The sequence below is a fragment of the Schistocerca gregaria genome, chromosome 4, assembly GCF_023897955.1.
Source record: "Schistocerca gregaria isolate iqSchGreg1 chromosome 4, iqSchGreg1.2, whole genome shotgun sequence".
In the NCBI taxonomy this organism is placed as follows: domain Eukaryota; kingdom Metazoa; phylum Arthropoda; class Insecta; order Orthoptera; family Acrididae; genus Schistocerca; species Schistocerca gregaria.
The window spans coordinates 723,973,148-723,991,752 of NC_064923.1; the positions used below are offsets into that span (position 1 = coordinate 723,973,148).

General features: G+C 40.2%; 1 protein-coding gene across 1 annotated transcript in view; it reads right to left on the bottom strand.

Moving 5' to 3' along the window:
- LOC126268159 (uncharacterized) overlaps nt 1-18,605 on the bottom strand; it is a 449,091-nt gene that overhangs the window by 40,833 nt on the left and 389,653 nt on the right. Inside the window, exon 4 of the mRNA XM_049973708.1 lies at nt 3,722-3,821. Within this exon, the coding sequence (XP_049829665.1) occupies nt 3,722-3,821 (100 nt within the window). The remainder of the gene's footprint in view (nt 1-3,721; nt 3,822-18,605) is intronic.

Consider the following 18,605-nt stretch of genomic DNA (forward strand, 5'->3'; position numbering starts at 1 on the left):
ATGCCGCTTTACTTGCTGGAATCCAAGGTATCTTCTGACAACCAGTTGTATGCTTGCCTGAGAGAAGTGCAGTAAATGGTTCCTGCTGACTTGACAGCCCTGGAAGATATCATCTGAAGTAATTTAACATTCCTACAAATCTGCACAATCCTCTGTAGGTTGTAGACAAAGGCACATCGTACACTGCTGCCACATGTCCAGAAAACAGAGACAAACTGGCTCTAGACTACATATCCCAAAAACTGCACCTCTCATTTGCAGAAAACACTCTTTGTGTTAGTATGACTACACCATACTCGTTTCTGGACCATTGTTATGGTCATCACTGACCGAAACTTGTAGTCTAAGGAACTTACAATTTTGTGATCACAGATGAAACTAAAAGAAATTTATTATAAAGGTGTGAATGTTGCAGAACTATTAGTTTAATAACTAATAGTTGTGAATACTGACAGAAATTATTTACAGAAAGAGGAAAAACTTGTGGAAATAACTGATCCAGCAGCCAGCTGTAGTGTGTGTGTTATATGCAGAGCAAGAAGTATCTTTGAAGTTATTCTTACTGTTGAGTGATCTATGTTCCTTTATGGATCTATATTTTGTGGTTCTAGAAACAAATACTGAAACAAAAAAAGGTACACTTCAATTGTGTGTACATTATTTTAAGTGTTGTTTAAGCCTTACTCAGTGGGCAGAAGCTACACGCATCATGGACACATCTGCTGAGGCAATAGCAAAGATCTATGTCATCACCTGGGTAACACAATTCGGTAGCCACCTCCACATCACTATAGATCAGGGCCAGCAACTTGATTCTGTTTTGTTTGAAGGATGTAAAATTTGTGCAGTATTCAGTGTCTACATGTGACAAGCTACCATCCCACCAGCAATGTGCCAGCAAAAATCGGATCAGACCGTAAAGACAGCTTTCATTTCTCACAGTGAGAAATGGACAGAGATCCTTCCTGGCATGCAAGCCAGATGGCAGACCATCATTAACAGAAATGGTGTAATGGGAACCACCAAAATTTTGGGAAGATTATCTTATGTGTGCACCAATACTATTTGCAGTATAATTGCCGCAGTTGGTACAACTCTGAGACCATGTAGCCGATATCCGTTTCCCACCTGCTTTGCACCACAGCACCCTGTTTTTATCCATAAAGCTTTGGACAACAGACCACACATCATGTTCTGCACAGATCTCATTAAATTACTGCTTCAGCCATTGTACACTGGTCTCTTTCCTTTGTTATGATGAGGAGCCCACACCATCGAGATCTTGCAAAGTGGCAAAACCCTATTGCGCAATTCAAGTCAATGTGGTTCCTACCTTCACCTGTATAAGACACCATGCCAACACTGCAAGCCTCACCATGCTTGGAGACACTCTTGCAGATATCATCTGTAGTTACCATCCCCATTCATCACCAGCAGCCACCCCATTGGGCATACAGAAGCTGCACCAATGCCTTGACCAGCAGCCCACATGAAAGGCAGACAGTAAATAAACTTTCAGTCTCCTTACATTCCAGTGTTCTGCTGTGGAGGAGGGATTGGAAGGGGGGGGGGGGGGGGGGGAAGGCAGTATGGGAATAATCAGCCCAGCAACCAACTTTAGTGTGAAGAGGGAACAGTCATTGAGAAGGGAGTGGGACAGGGTTGGAACATATCCCTGATGTTACTCGACCTATATGTTGAATAAGCAATAAGCAAACTAAGAAGAAATTTGCATAGGGACTTAAAGTCAAGGGAAACTTCGAGACCTGACAGGTCAAAACTAGAATCTTTGCCTGTTGTGATCAAATACTCTACTGACTGAGCTAACGAGGCATACCTCATAACCTGTCCTCACAGATCTGCTGCCACCACTATCTCTATCATACTTTCCAAACTTCACATAAGTTCTGCTACATAATTTGTGAGACTAGCACTCATAGGAGAAAGGATAGCACCGAGAAATAGCTCATTCCCAACTTATGGGAGATTTATCATAAGACATGCTAGAATTTCATTCAAAAACATTTAAGTTTGCTGATGACATGGTAATTCTAAGAGAGACATGAAAGGATTTGAAAGATCAGTTGAAAGGAATGTATAGTTTTTTTTTTGAAAAGAGGTTATGAAATGATTACCAATGTAGGGGGAGACCAGTAAGCAAATTCAAACGAAGTGGTTATGCAGAAATGAAGATGCCTTTGCATCATAGACTGTTGTGAAGAGCTGCATCAAACTGGACTTCAGATTGAAGACCACCACAACAACAGTAAATGAGGTTAATCATAGTCAAAGTAATTAATTTTGGAATTGTAGATGTATTCAGTATAGGGCAATGAATGTTTCCACACATTACATTGTGATACATACTCCAGTTAAGAACTGTTATCAACTGCCAGTAACAAGCTCATTTAATTATTTTATTTTGTTGTTGTGGAATCATCTCTCAGTGATATAGAAACTGTCATCATACTTGTAGTCCAGTGAAAATAAACAGGTGAAATATAGATACACACACAATATAGAAATATGTTTTATGACGATTTTCATTAGACAAGACAAGCAGTATAATTATACTGCTAACAAATATGCTAAAATGTCTGACATGTCGTAAAAACAAAATTGTCCTTTTTATTTGCTTATGATTTCTGACCGGGACTGTGACTTGCAACATAGATGGTCAATTCAGTTAGCGAATCTTTAATTTCTGTTTACCAATTGTGAGTTGAGTTTATTAACTTCTATTATGTGTTGACAGTAATGGGCAGATAAATACGTGAATAGAAACTCATATCAAGGGCTGAACAGTTTCTGCTAAACCGGAGAAAACATGAAAACAATGTGTTCCACTTTACATCAGGTGGATGCAACAGCAACAGTAATTTAATGTGACTGTGATAATTTCTACATTTCTGACAGGCTAACCAGTATTGTAACAAAGTCCAATGACAACATACAGTACACATGAAGTATATAGTATTTAGATGTCACATTTTACACTCAATCTCTCTCTCCTCCAATGATCCTCACCAGTTTACAGTGACTGGTATTGGACACTGGTACTACATTAGGTACTTAGATAGAAATGTAATAAGTTAGTAATTACCATTTAACAATTGTCTTTTTTTCAGCCAGCTGATGTAGAGAGTGGAACACACTTTTTAAATGTATTTCCTGTAGCACAGGAATGGTATGTATCTGGGTATTCTCCTATTCAAACCACTACCTAGCTTTGTCACCTACACATGAGTTAATAAGTCACATTTATGAAAATCCCATAAAGTCATAACTATTTAGTGCTTGCCACATGTATAGATATTATGAATATCAACAAAGAATATGAAAACTAACACAAAAAGTACAATCACAAGTCATCGGTTATCACTGTCTCGGGAATGAATAATTATCGAACACTCAATTAATGTACAATAATGACCTTGTAAGACAAAAACTAGTTCACAAGATAAATATGTACTGTAGAGAATTCACTGTTTGCATTACAATATTTAAATATGACCAAATAAAATATTTTGTACTCATAAATGGTGCAAATAATGATGGTAGGGACTAATGGGAAAAGGAAACCACATGATTGCAAAAAATGGTTACCTTATTTTTAGTACCTTATTTGATATAGCGCCCCCCATCTTTAGCTCATTCAATGAACAAAGCTACAAACATCAACTGGAGAAAGCAAAATGGTATTGATAATAACACAACTTACCAGTTGCAGAAGAGTTTGATACCAAGATACACCATTGCTCCTATAGTCATCACAATAATACCAGGTATGATTAGATCCCTCACAGCATCAAATTTGCTGCCTAGAAAAATCAAAACAAAATTTCAGTTGCATGTAAGTTGTCCATAAATTTTAACAGCTACTCATTATAGATTAAAACAGTAAATGATGTGCTGTTAATTATGTAAGTTCATTTCTCACTACAGAACATAATGACTCCATCCACTTTAAAATTTTTTTAAAAACCACTGTGTAAAGGAATAAGTGATGGTTGAAATGATACTGATGATTGTTAGTGACTTACATTTTTTTTATCTGCTCCTTCTAGTTTGAGTTATATGTTTGTGTTGTTATATCTTATTTTATTACCCATGTCAGTTAATATTTGTACAGCTCTGGCAGTGAGGTCTTTATCAAAAACACTTGTGCCTCTGGAAAGGGAAAATTACTGAAAAGCAAGCTCATTTGGTAGCTTTCCCTCTCTAACATGTAATGCTTAGGACACTTGTTGCACAGGGAGGAAACTGATGACAGGAAACAGTCACAATTCACGAGACATCTCTGTAACTTGGCTGGACCGGACATACCAGACCCACTCCTAGGATCCACATGGATATCTAGCTTGCTGGAGATGACTTACACCCTGCTCTCAGTAATGCAAGAGGCAAACCTGAGCAAGATGGCAGAAATTGTGAACCAGGTATCCACAGCCGCTACTCTGAACGTGTTTATTACACACTTGGCAGATACAGATTGAAGGACACCACCTCACATCTTGCCGAGCTGACACATCAAGTTGCAGCCATCAGCATATACAAATGACGAGACTGCACGTCATCACGTGGGTCATACAGTGTGCAAACACACCCTCGACAGACCAGAACAAGTTTTTGACTGATCAGGTACAGGTCATTGGGCTTCTGGACACGAAACTGAATGGCAGCCTCTCACTAGTCTACCAGCAGCACAAGCCTGGGAAACTACTGCAACATTCAATGGTGACAGATTGACCACTAGAATGCTGTTTCTGCTGGATACCAGCTCAATGTGAGTGTGTGTTTCACAGATGTCTGTTGTGAGAACTGAAGCTGGGTGCAAATTGTGAATTAGCAGCTACCAATGGTTCACTCAAAGCTACATATCAGTAAACTCCTGATTCTTTAAAGAACAGAATTCCCATTTATAAAACTTGAAAAGTCTGATAACTTTACAAATGAGTTAGCATGAAAATATTTTATGTTAAACACAAGTGAGAAAAAGTTTGAAATTATGCTTGAAGTTTGTTCAAAGTTGCCATGGGCTGTGCTTATGAAACACTGGATGAATATGGCCTGGGTAATTTAATTTGCAGTGGTAGGTCAAGTAAAATTTAACCAATTTGCTACAACATGATGACATAGCCTTTTTACTTACAATGGCAATATTAATAACTAACTACAATGTATTAATTTTATGTATTGTTTAAATGTACTGAAATTTTATAATTAATTAGCTGTACCCAGCCATGCTTTGCTGTGGCTCAGTTTGGTTAAATGGAAAAGAAAGAAAAGAGAAACAAATTTTCTAAGATATATGCTAATTTGATGTATGTCTTAACCTGCTTCTCTCCCCTGTCTCTGTCCATCTCCACCTCCCTCTTTCTTTGTCCACCTCCTCCTCCTCCTCCTCCTCTTCCTCCTCCTCCTCCTCCTCCTCCTTCCCCCACCCTCTGTCCATCACCCTCTTCTCTTCTCTCTGTCCATCTTCTCCTCCCCGTTCCCTCTCCGTCTCCTCCTGCCCCACTGTCTCCCCCTCTCTCAGTCCATCATTTCCTCCCCCCTTTCTCTCCCCATCTCCTCCTTCCTGTCTTCTATGTACATTTCCTCCCACCCCTCTGTCCATCTCCTCTTCCCCACTCTCTTTCTGACCTTGAGATTTGTTTATTGTTAATGTAATTCATATTCTGTAGTAGTATTCCAACCATACATCAATGAGCCATAAAGACAACTTTCCTGCTTTCCAACAACGTTTCCCTATTATATATATATATATATATATATATATATATATATATATATATATATATATATATATATATATGTGTGTGTGTGTGTGTGTGTGTGTGTGTGTGTGTGTGTGTGTGTGTGCGAGTGTACACCTGTCCTTTTTTTCCCCTAAGGGAAGTCTTTCCGCTCCCGGGGTTGGAATGACTCCTTACCCTCTCCCTTAAAACCCACATCCTTTCGTCTTTCCCTCTCCTTCCTGAAGAAGCAACCATCGGTTGCGAAAGCTAGTAATTCTGTGTGTGTGTTTGTGTGTTTTGTTCATTGTGCCTGTCTGCCGGCGCTTTCCCGCTTGGTAAGTCTTGGAATCTTTGTTTTTAATATATTTTTCCCATGTGGAAGTTTCTTTCTATTTTATATATATATTTAAAAGTATGTAGTCTACATGTGTCTAAATGTTTATTACAGTAATGTATAAAAATCTGAAGTTAGTAAGAAATGTACATATCAAGATTTTTGGTAACAATGATTTCCCTTTATATATTACATGTATGTATGTATAATTGTATGTAGTAGAAACATACAGGTATTAATAAATTAGGTTCCTAAACATGTGCACATATTGGAATTTAACATTGTATCTAAATTTCAAAGCAATCAATCAAGGACTCTCAGAGATTAACGATTTTGAACTAACCAACATTCACATTTTTATACCATTTCTGCTTTTATTACATGTATATTACATATATACCAGATGGCGTTCCAGTAGGTACCAGTATATAAAAACAACTGAGTATTCGAATGCAATGGTGTGTCAAACTTTCTAAACAATCCTGAAGAACTTTCGGCGATTTGTGATTCTGAAGAAACAAACATTAACTTTTTTACTTACATAGAAAATGGAGATGTTCCTAATCCCAAATCTCCTAAATTTTTGGTGATTACTTTTTAAATGTTGACAAAATGTTCCATTGGTTATGTGTGTGTTTTTATTTAGCTATCTTTAAACACATGTAATACATAAATTTATATAAATTTAATAGAAGGCAAATGTTCTTACAAAAAGCGGAAAGAGCTATGTGTACATGTATTAGACATCATATATTAAAAATTAGGTATTTGAAAACACAATCATAATAAAATTCAATGTTGTGTCAAAATTTCAAAGCAATTAGTCAAGAACATTTACATTATTTATTTATTTACGTTTCCGAGTCATTAGTCTCCTGACAGGTCCAATGTGACCTGCCACGAATTTTTTTCCTGTGCGAACCTCTTCACCTCAGAGTAACACTTGAAACCTACATCCTCAGTTATTTGCTGGATATATTCCACCCTCTAGCTAAGAGTAAATGGGGTTCTGGCAAACTTTTGATATCAAATTGATATCAAACTAATTCTGTAAATTAATTAATTGATGAATTAATTACTTCTTCCTCCTGATGATATGGGTTTTCCTTGGCTGGCACACATCCCCTTCCCCCACCACCCCTCTGGGAAATCCCTGCCACTCCCCACATATGTGAAGAAATTGATGGGGCTGGGACTATGTAAGGTTCTAAGAAGGGTATAGATTTAACCTAGAAAATTGCGATTTCAGTGCTTCGATACCTCTAAGGGGTATGAACGATTCTGCATGGAAAATTACGTTCAGTCATAAGTAGGATATAGATTTACGTGGGGAACTGATTTCTCTAGAGCCACAGTCGTATTTCTGATATTTTGCTCATTGTCGAATGTCACCAGACTGGCGCTACAATCGTAACATTTAATTGTAATTATGCTGATAAATAAGTTTCTGCTTTCTTAGAACGACTCTGGCTGGCATCCGAGGGCGTGGTGAAGGTAGTGAGTGACTGGAACGAATGGATATTTCCTGCGAGCCGCCGCTAAACCTCCCGAACTGGATAGGCGGGGTGCAAGCAAGCAGCTCACCTTATCGTGCCGCTCTCTGTGTGGGTGAATGGCGAAATAATGCTCAGTGTGTATTGGGTTCGTGTGTGTTGCGAATATTCTCTGATTTTTATGTGGAAATTTGACATGATTCAGTATGGTGAGTGTTTGCGTTGGAAATTATTCTCCCCTAGGTAAATTGAGCAGTTAACTGCTTGTACAGCATCTTTATTTGGTTGAGAAAAAATTGACAATGATGTTTTGTTTGCGTTTAGATGGTGAAACACAGGTGGAAGAGACATTTGCTGGTTCTCTAGACGTGATATACACTTATGATTATCAATATCAAAACCTTAGAAGGCTTTGTAAAATACAAGGATGATTTCAATCTGGGAATTTTTTGTATCACTAACACCAGTATTCGTTAAAAAAAAAAAAAAAAAAAAAAATACGAGCAGAACTACTAGTTATCTCTATTTTCGAGGTTTCACGTAAAAATCTTCGCAGATGAGATAAATTTCTAATTACTCAGTGGTTTGGGGCACATCCCACATAATTACCTCGCTAAAGCTTCGGTTCTCTAGAGATATAATTTCCATTCTTTACCTTCAGGATTATACTGTGCATACTGCCACGTGGTTGACATCTTGAACAGTCACGTAAATGGTATAATATTCTGGCAAACCACGTGAAAACACATCTACATCTACATGGATACTCTGCAAATCACATTTAAGTGCCTGGCAGAGGGTTCATCGAACCACCTTCACAATTCTCTATTAGTCCAGTCTCGTATAGCGCGCGGAAAGAATGAACACCTATATCTTTCCATATGAGCTCTGATTTCCCTTATTTTATTGCGGTGATCGTTCCTCCCTATGTAAGTCCTGTCAACAAAATATTTTCACATTCAGTAGAGGAAATTGGTGATTGGAATTTCGTGAGAAGATTCCGTCAAAACGAAAAACTTCTTTCTTTTAATGATGTCCAGTCCAAATCCTGTATAATTTCTGTGACACTCCCATATTTCGCGAAAATACAAAACGTGCTGCCTTTCTTTGAACTTTTTCGATGTACTCTGTCAGTCCTATCTGGTAAGGATCCCACACCGAGCAGCAGTATTCTAAAAGAGGACAGACAAGCGTAGTGTAGGCAGTCTGCTTAGCAGGTCTGTTACATTTTCTAAGTGTCCTGCCAATGAAACGCAGTCTTTGGTTAGCCTTCCCTACAACATTTTTATGTGTTCCTTCCAGTATAAGTTGTTTGTAATTGTAATATCTAAGTATTTAGTTGAATTTACGGCTTTTTATATTAGACTGATTTATCGTGTAATCGAATTTTAACGAGTTTCTTTTAGCACTCATGTGGATGACCTCACACTTTTCGTTACTTAGGGTCAACTGCCACGTTTCGCACCGTTCAGATATCTTTTCTAAATCGTTTTGCACTTTGTTTTGATCTTCTGATGACTTTATTAGTCGATAAACGGCAGCGTCATCTGCAAACAGATTGTCTCCCAACTCGTTTAGATAGATAAGAAACAGCAAAGGGCCTATAACACTATCTTGGGGAACGCCAGAAATCACTTCTGTTTTTCTTAATAACTTTCCGCTAATTACTACGAACTGTGACCTCTCAGACAGGAAATCACAAATTCAGTAACATAACTGAGAAAGGATTCCGGAAATCCAGAAATACGGAATCTATCTGAAATCCCTTGTCAATAGCACTCAACACTTCATGCGAATAAAGAGTTAGTTGTATTTCACAGGAACAATGTTTTCTAAATCCATGCTGACTGTGTGTCAATAGACCGTTTTCTTCGGGGTATTTCATTATGTTCGAACACAATATATGTTCCAAAATCCTGTTGCATATCGACGCATATCGACGTTAACGATATGGGCCTGTACTTTAGTTGATTACTCCTACTACCTTTCCTCAATATTGGTCTGACCTTTGCAACTTTCCAATCTTTGGGTACGGATCTTTCGTCGAACGAACGGTCGTATAAGATTGTTAAGAATTGAGCTAATCCATCATGAAGGCATTTCGGAAGGCTGTGTTTAGTAACTCTGCTTTGGCAACACTGACTTCGATAGTATCTCCATTGCTATCGCGCGGGGAAGGCATTGATTGTTTCTTGCCGGTACCGTACTTCGTATACGACCAGAATCTCTTTGGATTTTCTGCCAGGTTTCGAGACAGAGTTTTGTCGAGGAAATTGTTATAAGCATCTCGCATTGAAGTCCGTGCTAAATTTCGAGCTTCTGTTAAAGATAGCCAATCTTGGGGATTTTGCGTCTGTTTAAATTTGGCATGTTTGTTTCGTTGTTTCTGCGACAGTTTTCCAACCCGTTTTGTGTACAAAAGAGGATTTTATTAATTTATTTGGTATAAATATCTCAATTGCTGCCGACACTATTTCTTTGAATTTAAGCCACATCTGGTCGACACTTATATTATTAATTTGGTATGAGTGGAGATTGTCTCTCAGTAAGGCGTCAAGTGAATTTTTATCTGGTTTTTTTTTTTGAAAGGTATATTTTTCGCTTATTTTTCGAGGATTTGGGGGTTACAATATTCAATCTCGCTACGACACCCCTGTCTTCACTAATCGCTGAATCGGTTTTGATGCTCGTTATTAACTCACAAATGCATCAAATTCCGGAAATTTTCATATGCTACTCGATGATTTCAGCATAATATTGTCTTTTGCTGTCTTGTGAAATCAGATATTGCAGCTGATATTGGTAAACTAATTCGCGACTGCCAAAGCATTTTTCTTCGACCGAGCAGAGAAGGTAGATATTCTTGCAATCAGAGATCCTGGAGATGGTCGCTACTCGTTGCAGGCAAGTGCGGGAGCACTTGTCTAGGGAACGTTGGCCACAGTGCATGACCGACCAGCCTCATGGGGGATATCTAGCACTGCAACTATGTATGGTGCATGTGCTTCTGTTTTTGAGATCTATATGTCTCTGCGGTATATATATAGGAGTGCTTGGCCGTTGAAAACTATATGCAGGATTCGGTAGTGATGATTTTGCGTGGTGCATGGTTTACTACAGCTGCTTAGCGAAATTGCATGGTGATGCAATTGTTTGTGGTGATATAGCATTGCTGGAGACCGGTATCGCGACGAAAAAATCACGTTTTATTTGACAGCAGCAGAGAAGTGTAATTGGCTAAGTGTATTTGGCAATAGTTTCTGTATTTCATGATCTGACCACTTTTGCAGGGTTCTGTAAAATATGGCAGGGTCTGTAAAATATGACTGCAGTATGTTTTTTTCTGATCTGTGGAAAAATAGTTTTCTGCTGAAGTGTCAGACAGTACTCCTGCATCAGCACTAACGTTTTGATGGATAAATTCAATAAGAATAAATGAATACGTTTCATTCACAGGAAGTTGCATGATGTCAGAGAGAAACAAGACATCCTTCGTGGAGGGCATAGTAGTCTCTACAGACTGGTTTGAAGGAAACAAGGCAGAACAACATATCTACGGAAAATTCCATGATGTAAGAAAGTCATGCGAAGTCTTCTATTTTCGAGTGTTCAGAGACAAGTCCAGGCAGACCAGCCACATCTGGTTCGAACATGTGGGATGCTGTCTCCACCCCACCATTGTGGCTTTAGAGCATCTCCAGACCAGCAGTCATAGGACATCAAAAATTCCACAGATTTTTCTTGTCTATAGGACAGTACTTTGAATTTCTTTTAAGCATCTCTCATCTGCTGTGTATCTATGTTTTTTTTCCCACAATCTGTTGTGGATTTCGAAATATGTCGTGTACTTTTAGATATGTAATTGTTCTGATTTTCCCGGCTATGCTTAGACAGCAGCTGGGTTTCCCATTGTAGAACTGTGCTTTGTCAAGTGAGAAAAATAAAAAAAATAAGTACTTTAACACCCATCACCTGAGCGGTAAAAATAAATTTAGCCCACATAGCATTTTATTTAATTCGACTTGCAGATGAAGGGAGCGTCCTATGTAGATTTACTATTTATTCTGAGTGAAATTCTGAATTTCTTTCACACAATAACACCAGTTGTGTGACATCATAAATTTGACTGTGTTGTGATTTTAGAAATTAAAAAACTGTGTGATAGGCCATCCCTACAAATTGGTCAAATAAACAATATTACACACTGCCTTGGCTCCTGCAAATTATTTTAATAAACAATATCCCTGCAAATTGTTTGAACAGTATCCCAATGCCTGAAGTTGTTTAATGCAATGCGATTAATGATATATCAGCATACTGTTGTGAGATTCTCCCTGTCCCAAAGTCCAATACAGATTGAGCGATTTTCCCTGCCATTTTTTTCTCAGTGCCACGAGGGGCAGAGGGGTGGGAAGGGATGGGGATTTCCCAGAGGGATGGTGGGAGAAGGGGACATGTGCTTGCTGGGGAAACACATGACATCATCAGGAGGAGGGGGAATTAATTGGCCAATTAATTAATTCACATAATTGGTTTGATATTAATTTGATATCAAAAGTGTGTCAGAACCTCAATTGCCCTACTACTCTCTCTGTTCTCCTCTACAGCTTTTAGCCTCTCCCACTAGCTCTAGTACCATGGAATTTATTCCTTAATGACTTAACTGACGTCCTACCATCCTGTCCCTTTTTCTTGTCAGTGTTTTCTATGTATTCCTTTCTTCACCTATTCTCCCAAGAACCTCCTTATTCCCTGCCTTATCAGTCCACATGATTTACAGCATTCTTCTGTAGCACCACATCTCAAATGCTTTGATTCTCTTCTTTTCTGGTTATCCCACGGTCCACATTTTACTACCATACAATGCTGTTCTCCAGATATACGTTCTCAGAAATTTCTTCCTCAAGTTAACGCCAATGTTTGATATTAGTGACTTCTCTTCGACAGGATTGCCCTTTTTTGCTAGTCTGCTTTATATGTTCTCCTTGCTTCTTGTGCTATATTTTGTTTTGATGCCTAGATAGCATAATGCCTTCACTTTGTCTATTTTGTGGTCATCAGTTCTGGCGTGAAGTTTCTCGCTGTTCTCATTTCTGCTACTTCTCATTATTATCATCTTTTTTTGATGTACTCTAAATCTGTATTCTGTACTCATTGGACAGTTAATACTATTAATATCCTTTCACCTTGAATTTTAGTTCCACTCTTGAGCTCTTCTTTAATTTCCGTTATTGCTTCTCTGGTGTATAGATTGAATACTAGGGACAAAATTCTCCATCCCCATCTTACACCCTTTTTAATCTGAGCGCTTAGTTCTTGGTCTTCCACACTTATTGTTCACTCTTGGCTCTTGTACATATTGTATATTACCCTTCTTTCCTAATAGTTTACCCCTAATTTTGTTGGAATTTTGGAGATCTTGCGCTGTTTGACGTTGTCGAACGCTATTTCCAGATCCACAAATCCTATGAATGTGCCTTGATTTTTCTTTTGCCTTGCTTCCATTACCAATCACAATGTTAGAATTGCCTCTCTGGTGCCTTTACCTTTCCTAAAGCCAAACTGATCGTCATCTAACACATCCTCAATTTTCTTTTCCATTCTTCTGTATATTACTCTTATCAGAAACTTGGATGCATGAGCTATTAAGATGATTGCAAGAGCCGATAAGCGTGAGATTTATCGCACAATCTTCAGAACAGTGTGAATGATTTTTTTCTGGAAGTCAGATGTTATACCGTAGACTCATGCATTAAACACACCTATTTGAATAGTCGTTTTGTTGGATGTATGAGCTATTAAGATGATTGTGTGATAAATCTCACACTTACCGGCTCTTGCAATCTTCAGAACTGTGTGAATGATTATACTGCAGACTCATCCATTAAACACACCAATGTGAATAGTCGTTTTGTGCCATTTCCTCCAATGATTTTAAAAATTCTGATGGAATGTTATCTATCTATGTTTGATCCTAAGTACTCAAAAACTCTTTCCAATTCTGGCTCCAATACTGGATTCCCTATCTCTTCTATATCGACTCCTGTCTCTACTTCTATATGTTATCAGACAAGTCTTCCCCCTCCACTCTCTCCTCTGCATTTAACAGTGGAATTCCATATCACTCATAAAATTACCATCCTTCCTTTTAATTTCACCGAAAGTTGTTTTGAATTTTCTATATGGTGAGTCAGTCTGTGAGACGACATCAGCCAGCAGTACGCCGACTAGGACGACACCACGACGGGAGTGGCCCCTATACTAAGATGGTAGTGGTGGTGGTGGTTAGTGTTTAACGTCCCGTCGACAACAAGGTCATTAGAGACGGAGCGCAAGCATTTGCCTGAAACGATTTAGGGAAATCACGGAAAACCTAAATCAGGATGGCCGGAGACGGGATTGAACCGTCGTCCTCCCGAATGCGAGTCCAGTCTGCTAACCACTGCGCCACCTCGCTCGGTCCTATACTAAGAGAATATAAGCGCTGCTCCCCCTTTCCGCGGTCACACCAGAAGACGAGAAGTCATCCAAACGCTTAAGCCGTGACTTATGAACTGTTGTGTTTTGCTTGCATTGAAATTCTATTTATACAAAAGGACTTTGATTATTTGCACATCGCCTACTGCTTGCGACACCTCTTTGTGAAAACGCAAAGTTAAGTACTGTCAATTTAACTTACTGTAATAAACTCCATTATTAAGATTTGCTCCAATTGTTGTCTAACTATACGAGAAAACAGCTTCCTAGGCACCCTATGTTAGGCGAGTGGACAGGATACGACAGTTATGGCGTATTACCACATTATAACTGACTGCCACTTGTAATTTGGGCTCCATTTTCAACAAAAGCTAGTTTTTCACCTATCTCAATGTTTATGACTTCATATCCCCTGAACTATACATCGTACAATGATATACACTACCGGCCATTAAAATTGCTACACCACGAAGATGACGTCCTACAGACGCGAAATTTAACCGACAGGAAGAAGATGCTGTGATATGCAGATGATTAGCTTTTAGAGCATACACACAAGGTTGGCGCCGGTGGCGACACCTACAACATGCTGACATGAGGAAAGTTTCCAACCTAATACTCATACACAAACAGCAGTTGACCGGCGTTGCCTGGTGCAACGTTGTTGTGATGCTTCGTGTAAGGAGGAGAAATGCGTACCATCACGTTTCCGACTTTGATAAAGGCCGGATTACAGCCTATCGCGATTGCGGTTTATCGTATCGCGACATTGCTGCTCGCGTTGGTCGAGATCCAACGACTGTTAGCAGAATATGGAATCGGTGGATTCAGGATGGTAACATGGAACGCCGTGCTGGATCCGAACGGCTTCGTATCACTAGCAGTCGAGATGACAGGCATCTTATCCGCATGGCTGTAACTAATCGTGCAGCCACGTTTCGACCCTTGAGTCAACAGATGGGGACGTTTGCAAGACAACATCTATCTGCACGAACAGTTCGACGACGTTTGCAGCAGCACGGACTATCAGCTCGGAGACCACGGCTGTGGTTACCCTTGACGCTGCATCACAGACAGGAGAACCTGGGTGCACGAATGGCAAAACGCCATTTTTTCGGATGAATCCAAGTTCTGCTTACAGCATCGTGATGGTCGCATCCGTGTTTGGCGACATCGCGGTGAACGCACATTGGATGCGTGTATTCGTCGTCGCCATACTGGCGTATCACTTGGCGTGATGGTATGGGGCGCCATTGGTTACGCGTCTCGGTCACCTCTTGTTCGCATTGGCGCACTTTGAACAGTGGACGTTACATTTCAGATGTGTTGCGACCCATGTCTCTACGCTTCTTTCGATCCCTGAGAAACGCTACATTTCAGCAGGATAATGCACGACAGCATGTTTCAGGGCCTGTATTGGCCTTTCTGGATACAGAAACTTTTCGACTGCTGCCCTGGCCAGCACATTCTCCAGATCTTTCACCATTTGAAAACGTCTGGTCAATGGTGGCTGAGCAACTGGCTCGTCACAATACGCCAGTCACTACTCTTGATGAACTATGATATCGTATTGAAGCGGCATGGGCAGCTGTACCTGTACACTCCATCCAAGCTCTGTTTGACTCAATGCCCAGGCGTAACAAAGCCGATATTACGGCCAGAGGTGGTTGTTCAGGGTACTGATTTCTCAGGATTTGTGCACCGAAATTGCGTGAAAATGTAATCACATATCAGTTCTAGTATAATATATTTGTCCAATGAAAACTTGTTTATCATCTGCATTTCTTCTTGGGGTAGCAATTTTAATGGCCAGTAGTGTAATTTTGCAGGTACATTCAGTGTATATGTGAATACTGTCTGCAAAATACACTGATAAGCCAAATCATTATGAACACTGCAACGCGCAACGTTCGTGTCTCCTGGTGGCGTTCCGTGCATGTTACACCGTAACAGAAGTATGTAAGCGTAGCAGATACGGCCAGGAGATCACCCTAGAGAAGATATGGGCGGTAAGTGGAGAAATACATTGAGCTAAAGCTAGTTTTGCATAGGGCAGATTATTATTACGCACATCCTGTTAAGGAGTATCTCTAAAACGACGGAAATGGTCGAATTGTCATGCGCTAGTGTCGCGAGCGTCTACGGAAAGAGGTAGAAGAACAGTGAAACTACCACTAAGCTTTAAATCCAGACCTACATCTACAACTACATAAATACGCTGCTAGCCACTGTACGATGCGTGGTGGAGGATACCCTGTACCACTACTTGTCATTTTCCGTCCTCCTAGCAAACAGAGCTAGGGAAAAACCTCCATATGACCCCTAATTTCTCATATCTTATCTTCACAGTCCTTACACGCGATGTGTGTTGGCGCCAGTAGACTCGTTCGGCAGCCTCTTCAAATGCGAGTTCTCTAAATTTTCCCAGTAGTGTTTCTCGAAAAGAACATCACCTTCCATAAAGGGAATGCCATTTGACTTCCCGAATCATCTCCATAACACTTACGTGTTGTTGAACCTGCTGGTAACAAATCTAGGAGCCCGCCTCTGAATTGCTTTGATATCTTCTTTCAATGTGGCCTGGTACGGATCCCAAACAGTTGAGCAGTACCCAAGAATCGGTTGCATCAGTGTCCTATATGCAGTCTCCTTTATATGTGAACCACCCTTTCCTAAAATTCTCCCAATAAACCTATGTCGACCATTTGCCTTCCCTAACACAGTTTTCACTTGCTCGTTCCACTTCACATCACTCTGCAACGTTATGCCCAGATACTTAAACGACTCGACTACGTCAGGCAGGACACTAGTAATATTGTATCTGAACATTACAGGTTTGTTCTTCTCACTCGTTCGAATTAACTTACATTTTTCCACATTCATCACACCAACTGGAAATTTTTTCTAAGTCGCCTTGCATCTTGCTACAGTTACTTAACTTAGACACCTCAGTGTACATCATCGACAAAAAACCGTAGACTGTAGTCAATCCTGACCGCCAAATCATTTATGAGTATGTATATAGAGAACAACGGCGGTCCTATCACACTTCCCTGCCGGCCGGGATGGCCGAGCAGTTATAGGCGCTACAGTCTGGAACTGCGCGACCGCTACAGTCGCAGGTTTGAATTCGTAACGACACTCTCATCACTGAGGAACACTCGCCATCGAGGACAACATACTGGATTCTAGTATTTAAGAAGTCTCTGAGCTACTGACATATCTGTGAACTTTTTCAGTATGCTCGTACCTTCATTAACAGCGTGCAATGGGTCACCATGTCAAATGCTTTCTAGAAATCCAGAAATGTGGAATCTGCCTGCTGCCCTTCATCCATAGTTCTCAGAATATCATGTGAGTAAAGGGCAAGCTGAGTTGCGCAAGAGCGATACATTCTAAAACCACGCTGATTCGTGGACATAAGCTTCTTAAACTCAAGAAAGTTTATTATATTCTAACTGAGAGTAAGTTCGCGGATTCTGCAGGAAACAGAAGTTAGGGATTTTGGTCTGTAATTTTGCTGGCTCTTTCTTTTACCTTTTTTGTATACTTGAGTCACCTGCGCTTTTTTCCAGTCGCTTGGGACTTTGTTCTGGGTGAGAGATTCATGATAAATGCAATCTAGGTAAGGGGCCAAGTCCGTAGAGTACTCACATGGTTGGACGTCTTCACATAACGTCTGGTTCGGAGGCTTTTCTGCCTTAATGTAGGACAGATGATGATCTGTGGCATCTCTGCCGAAAGAGCACAATGGTGGTGCACACACGAGTATTTCGGAGCACACTGTTCATCGTACATTGTTGAACTTGCAGCTCCTCCGCAGACCACCCCCATGTGTTCGTATGTTGACACAACGACATAACCGGTTATAGTTGCAGTGGGCACGGGACCATCGAGATTGAACCATTGGTGATTGTATATGTTTCAGCTCTTTGGATGAATCACAGTTTTCCTACACCATGTCGATAGTCGTCTCAACACATTCCGCTATCGAGAAGGGCGGCTCGAAATGTGCAGTGCGGCAGGCTGATGGTGGGAGCAGTGTTATACTATGGGAGACATTCTCCTGCACTTCCACTGGACCTGTGGTAGTAATTGAAGACACGCTAACAGCTGCGAACCATCTGCATCCCTTCATGCTTGATGACTTTCCCGATGGCGATACCATCTTTCACCAGTATAACTGTCTGTCTCTCGGAGGCAGAACCGCGTTACAGCAGTTTGAGGAGCACTGGAATGAACTCACGTTGATGTCTGGGCGACCAAATTCGTCTGATGTAAATCTTATGAAACCCGCCTGGTTACTATAGGGGACCGTCACCGAGCTCGCAAATCAGCGGCCCGTTATTTACGCCAATTACATGACATGTCCGTAGACGTTTAATGCCACGTACCTCCACTACGTACCAACAAAATGTTGAATTCCTGATACGCAGAATCAGTGATGCATTTCGTTCTGTAGGCGGACAAACAAGCGGGCGGTGAAAATGTTTTGTCTCGTCAGTATACAGGGTGATTCAAAAAGAATACCACAACTTTAAAAATGTGTATTTAATGAAA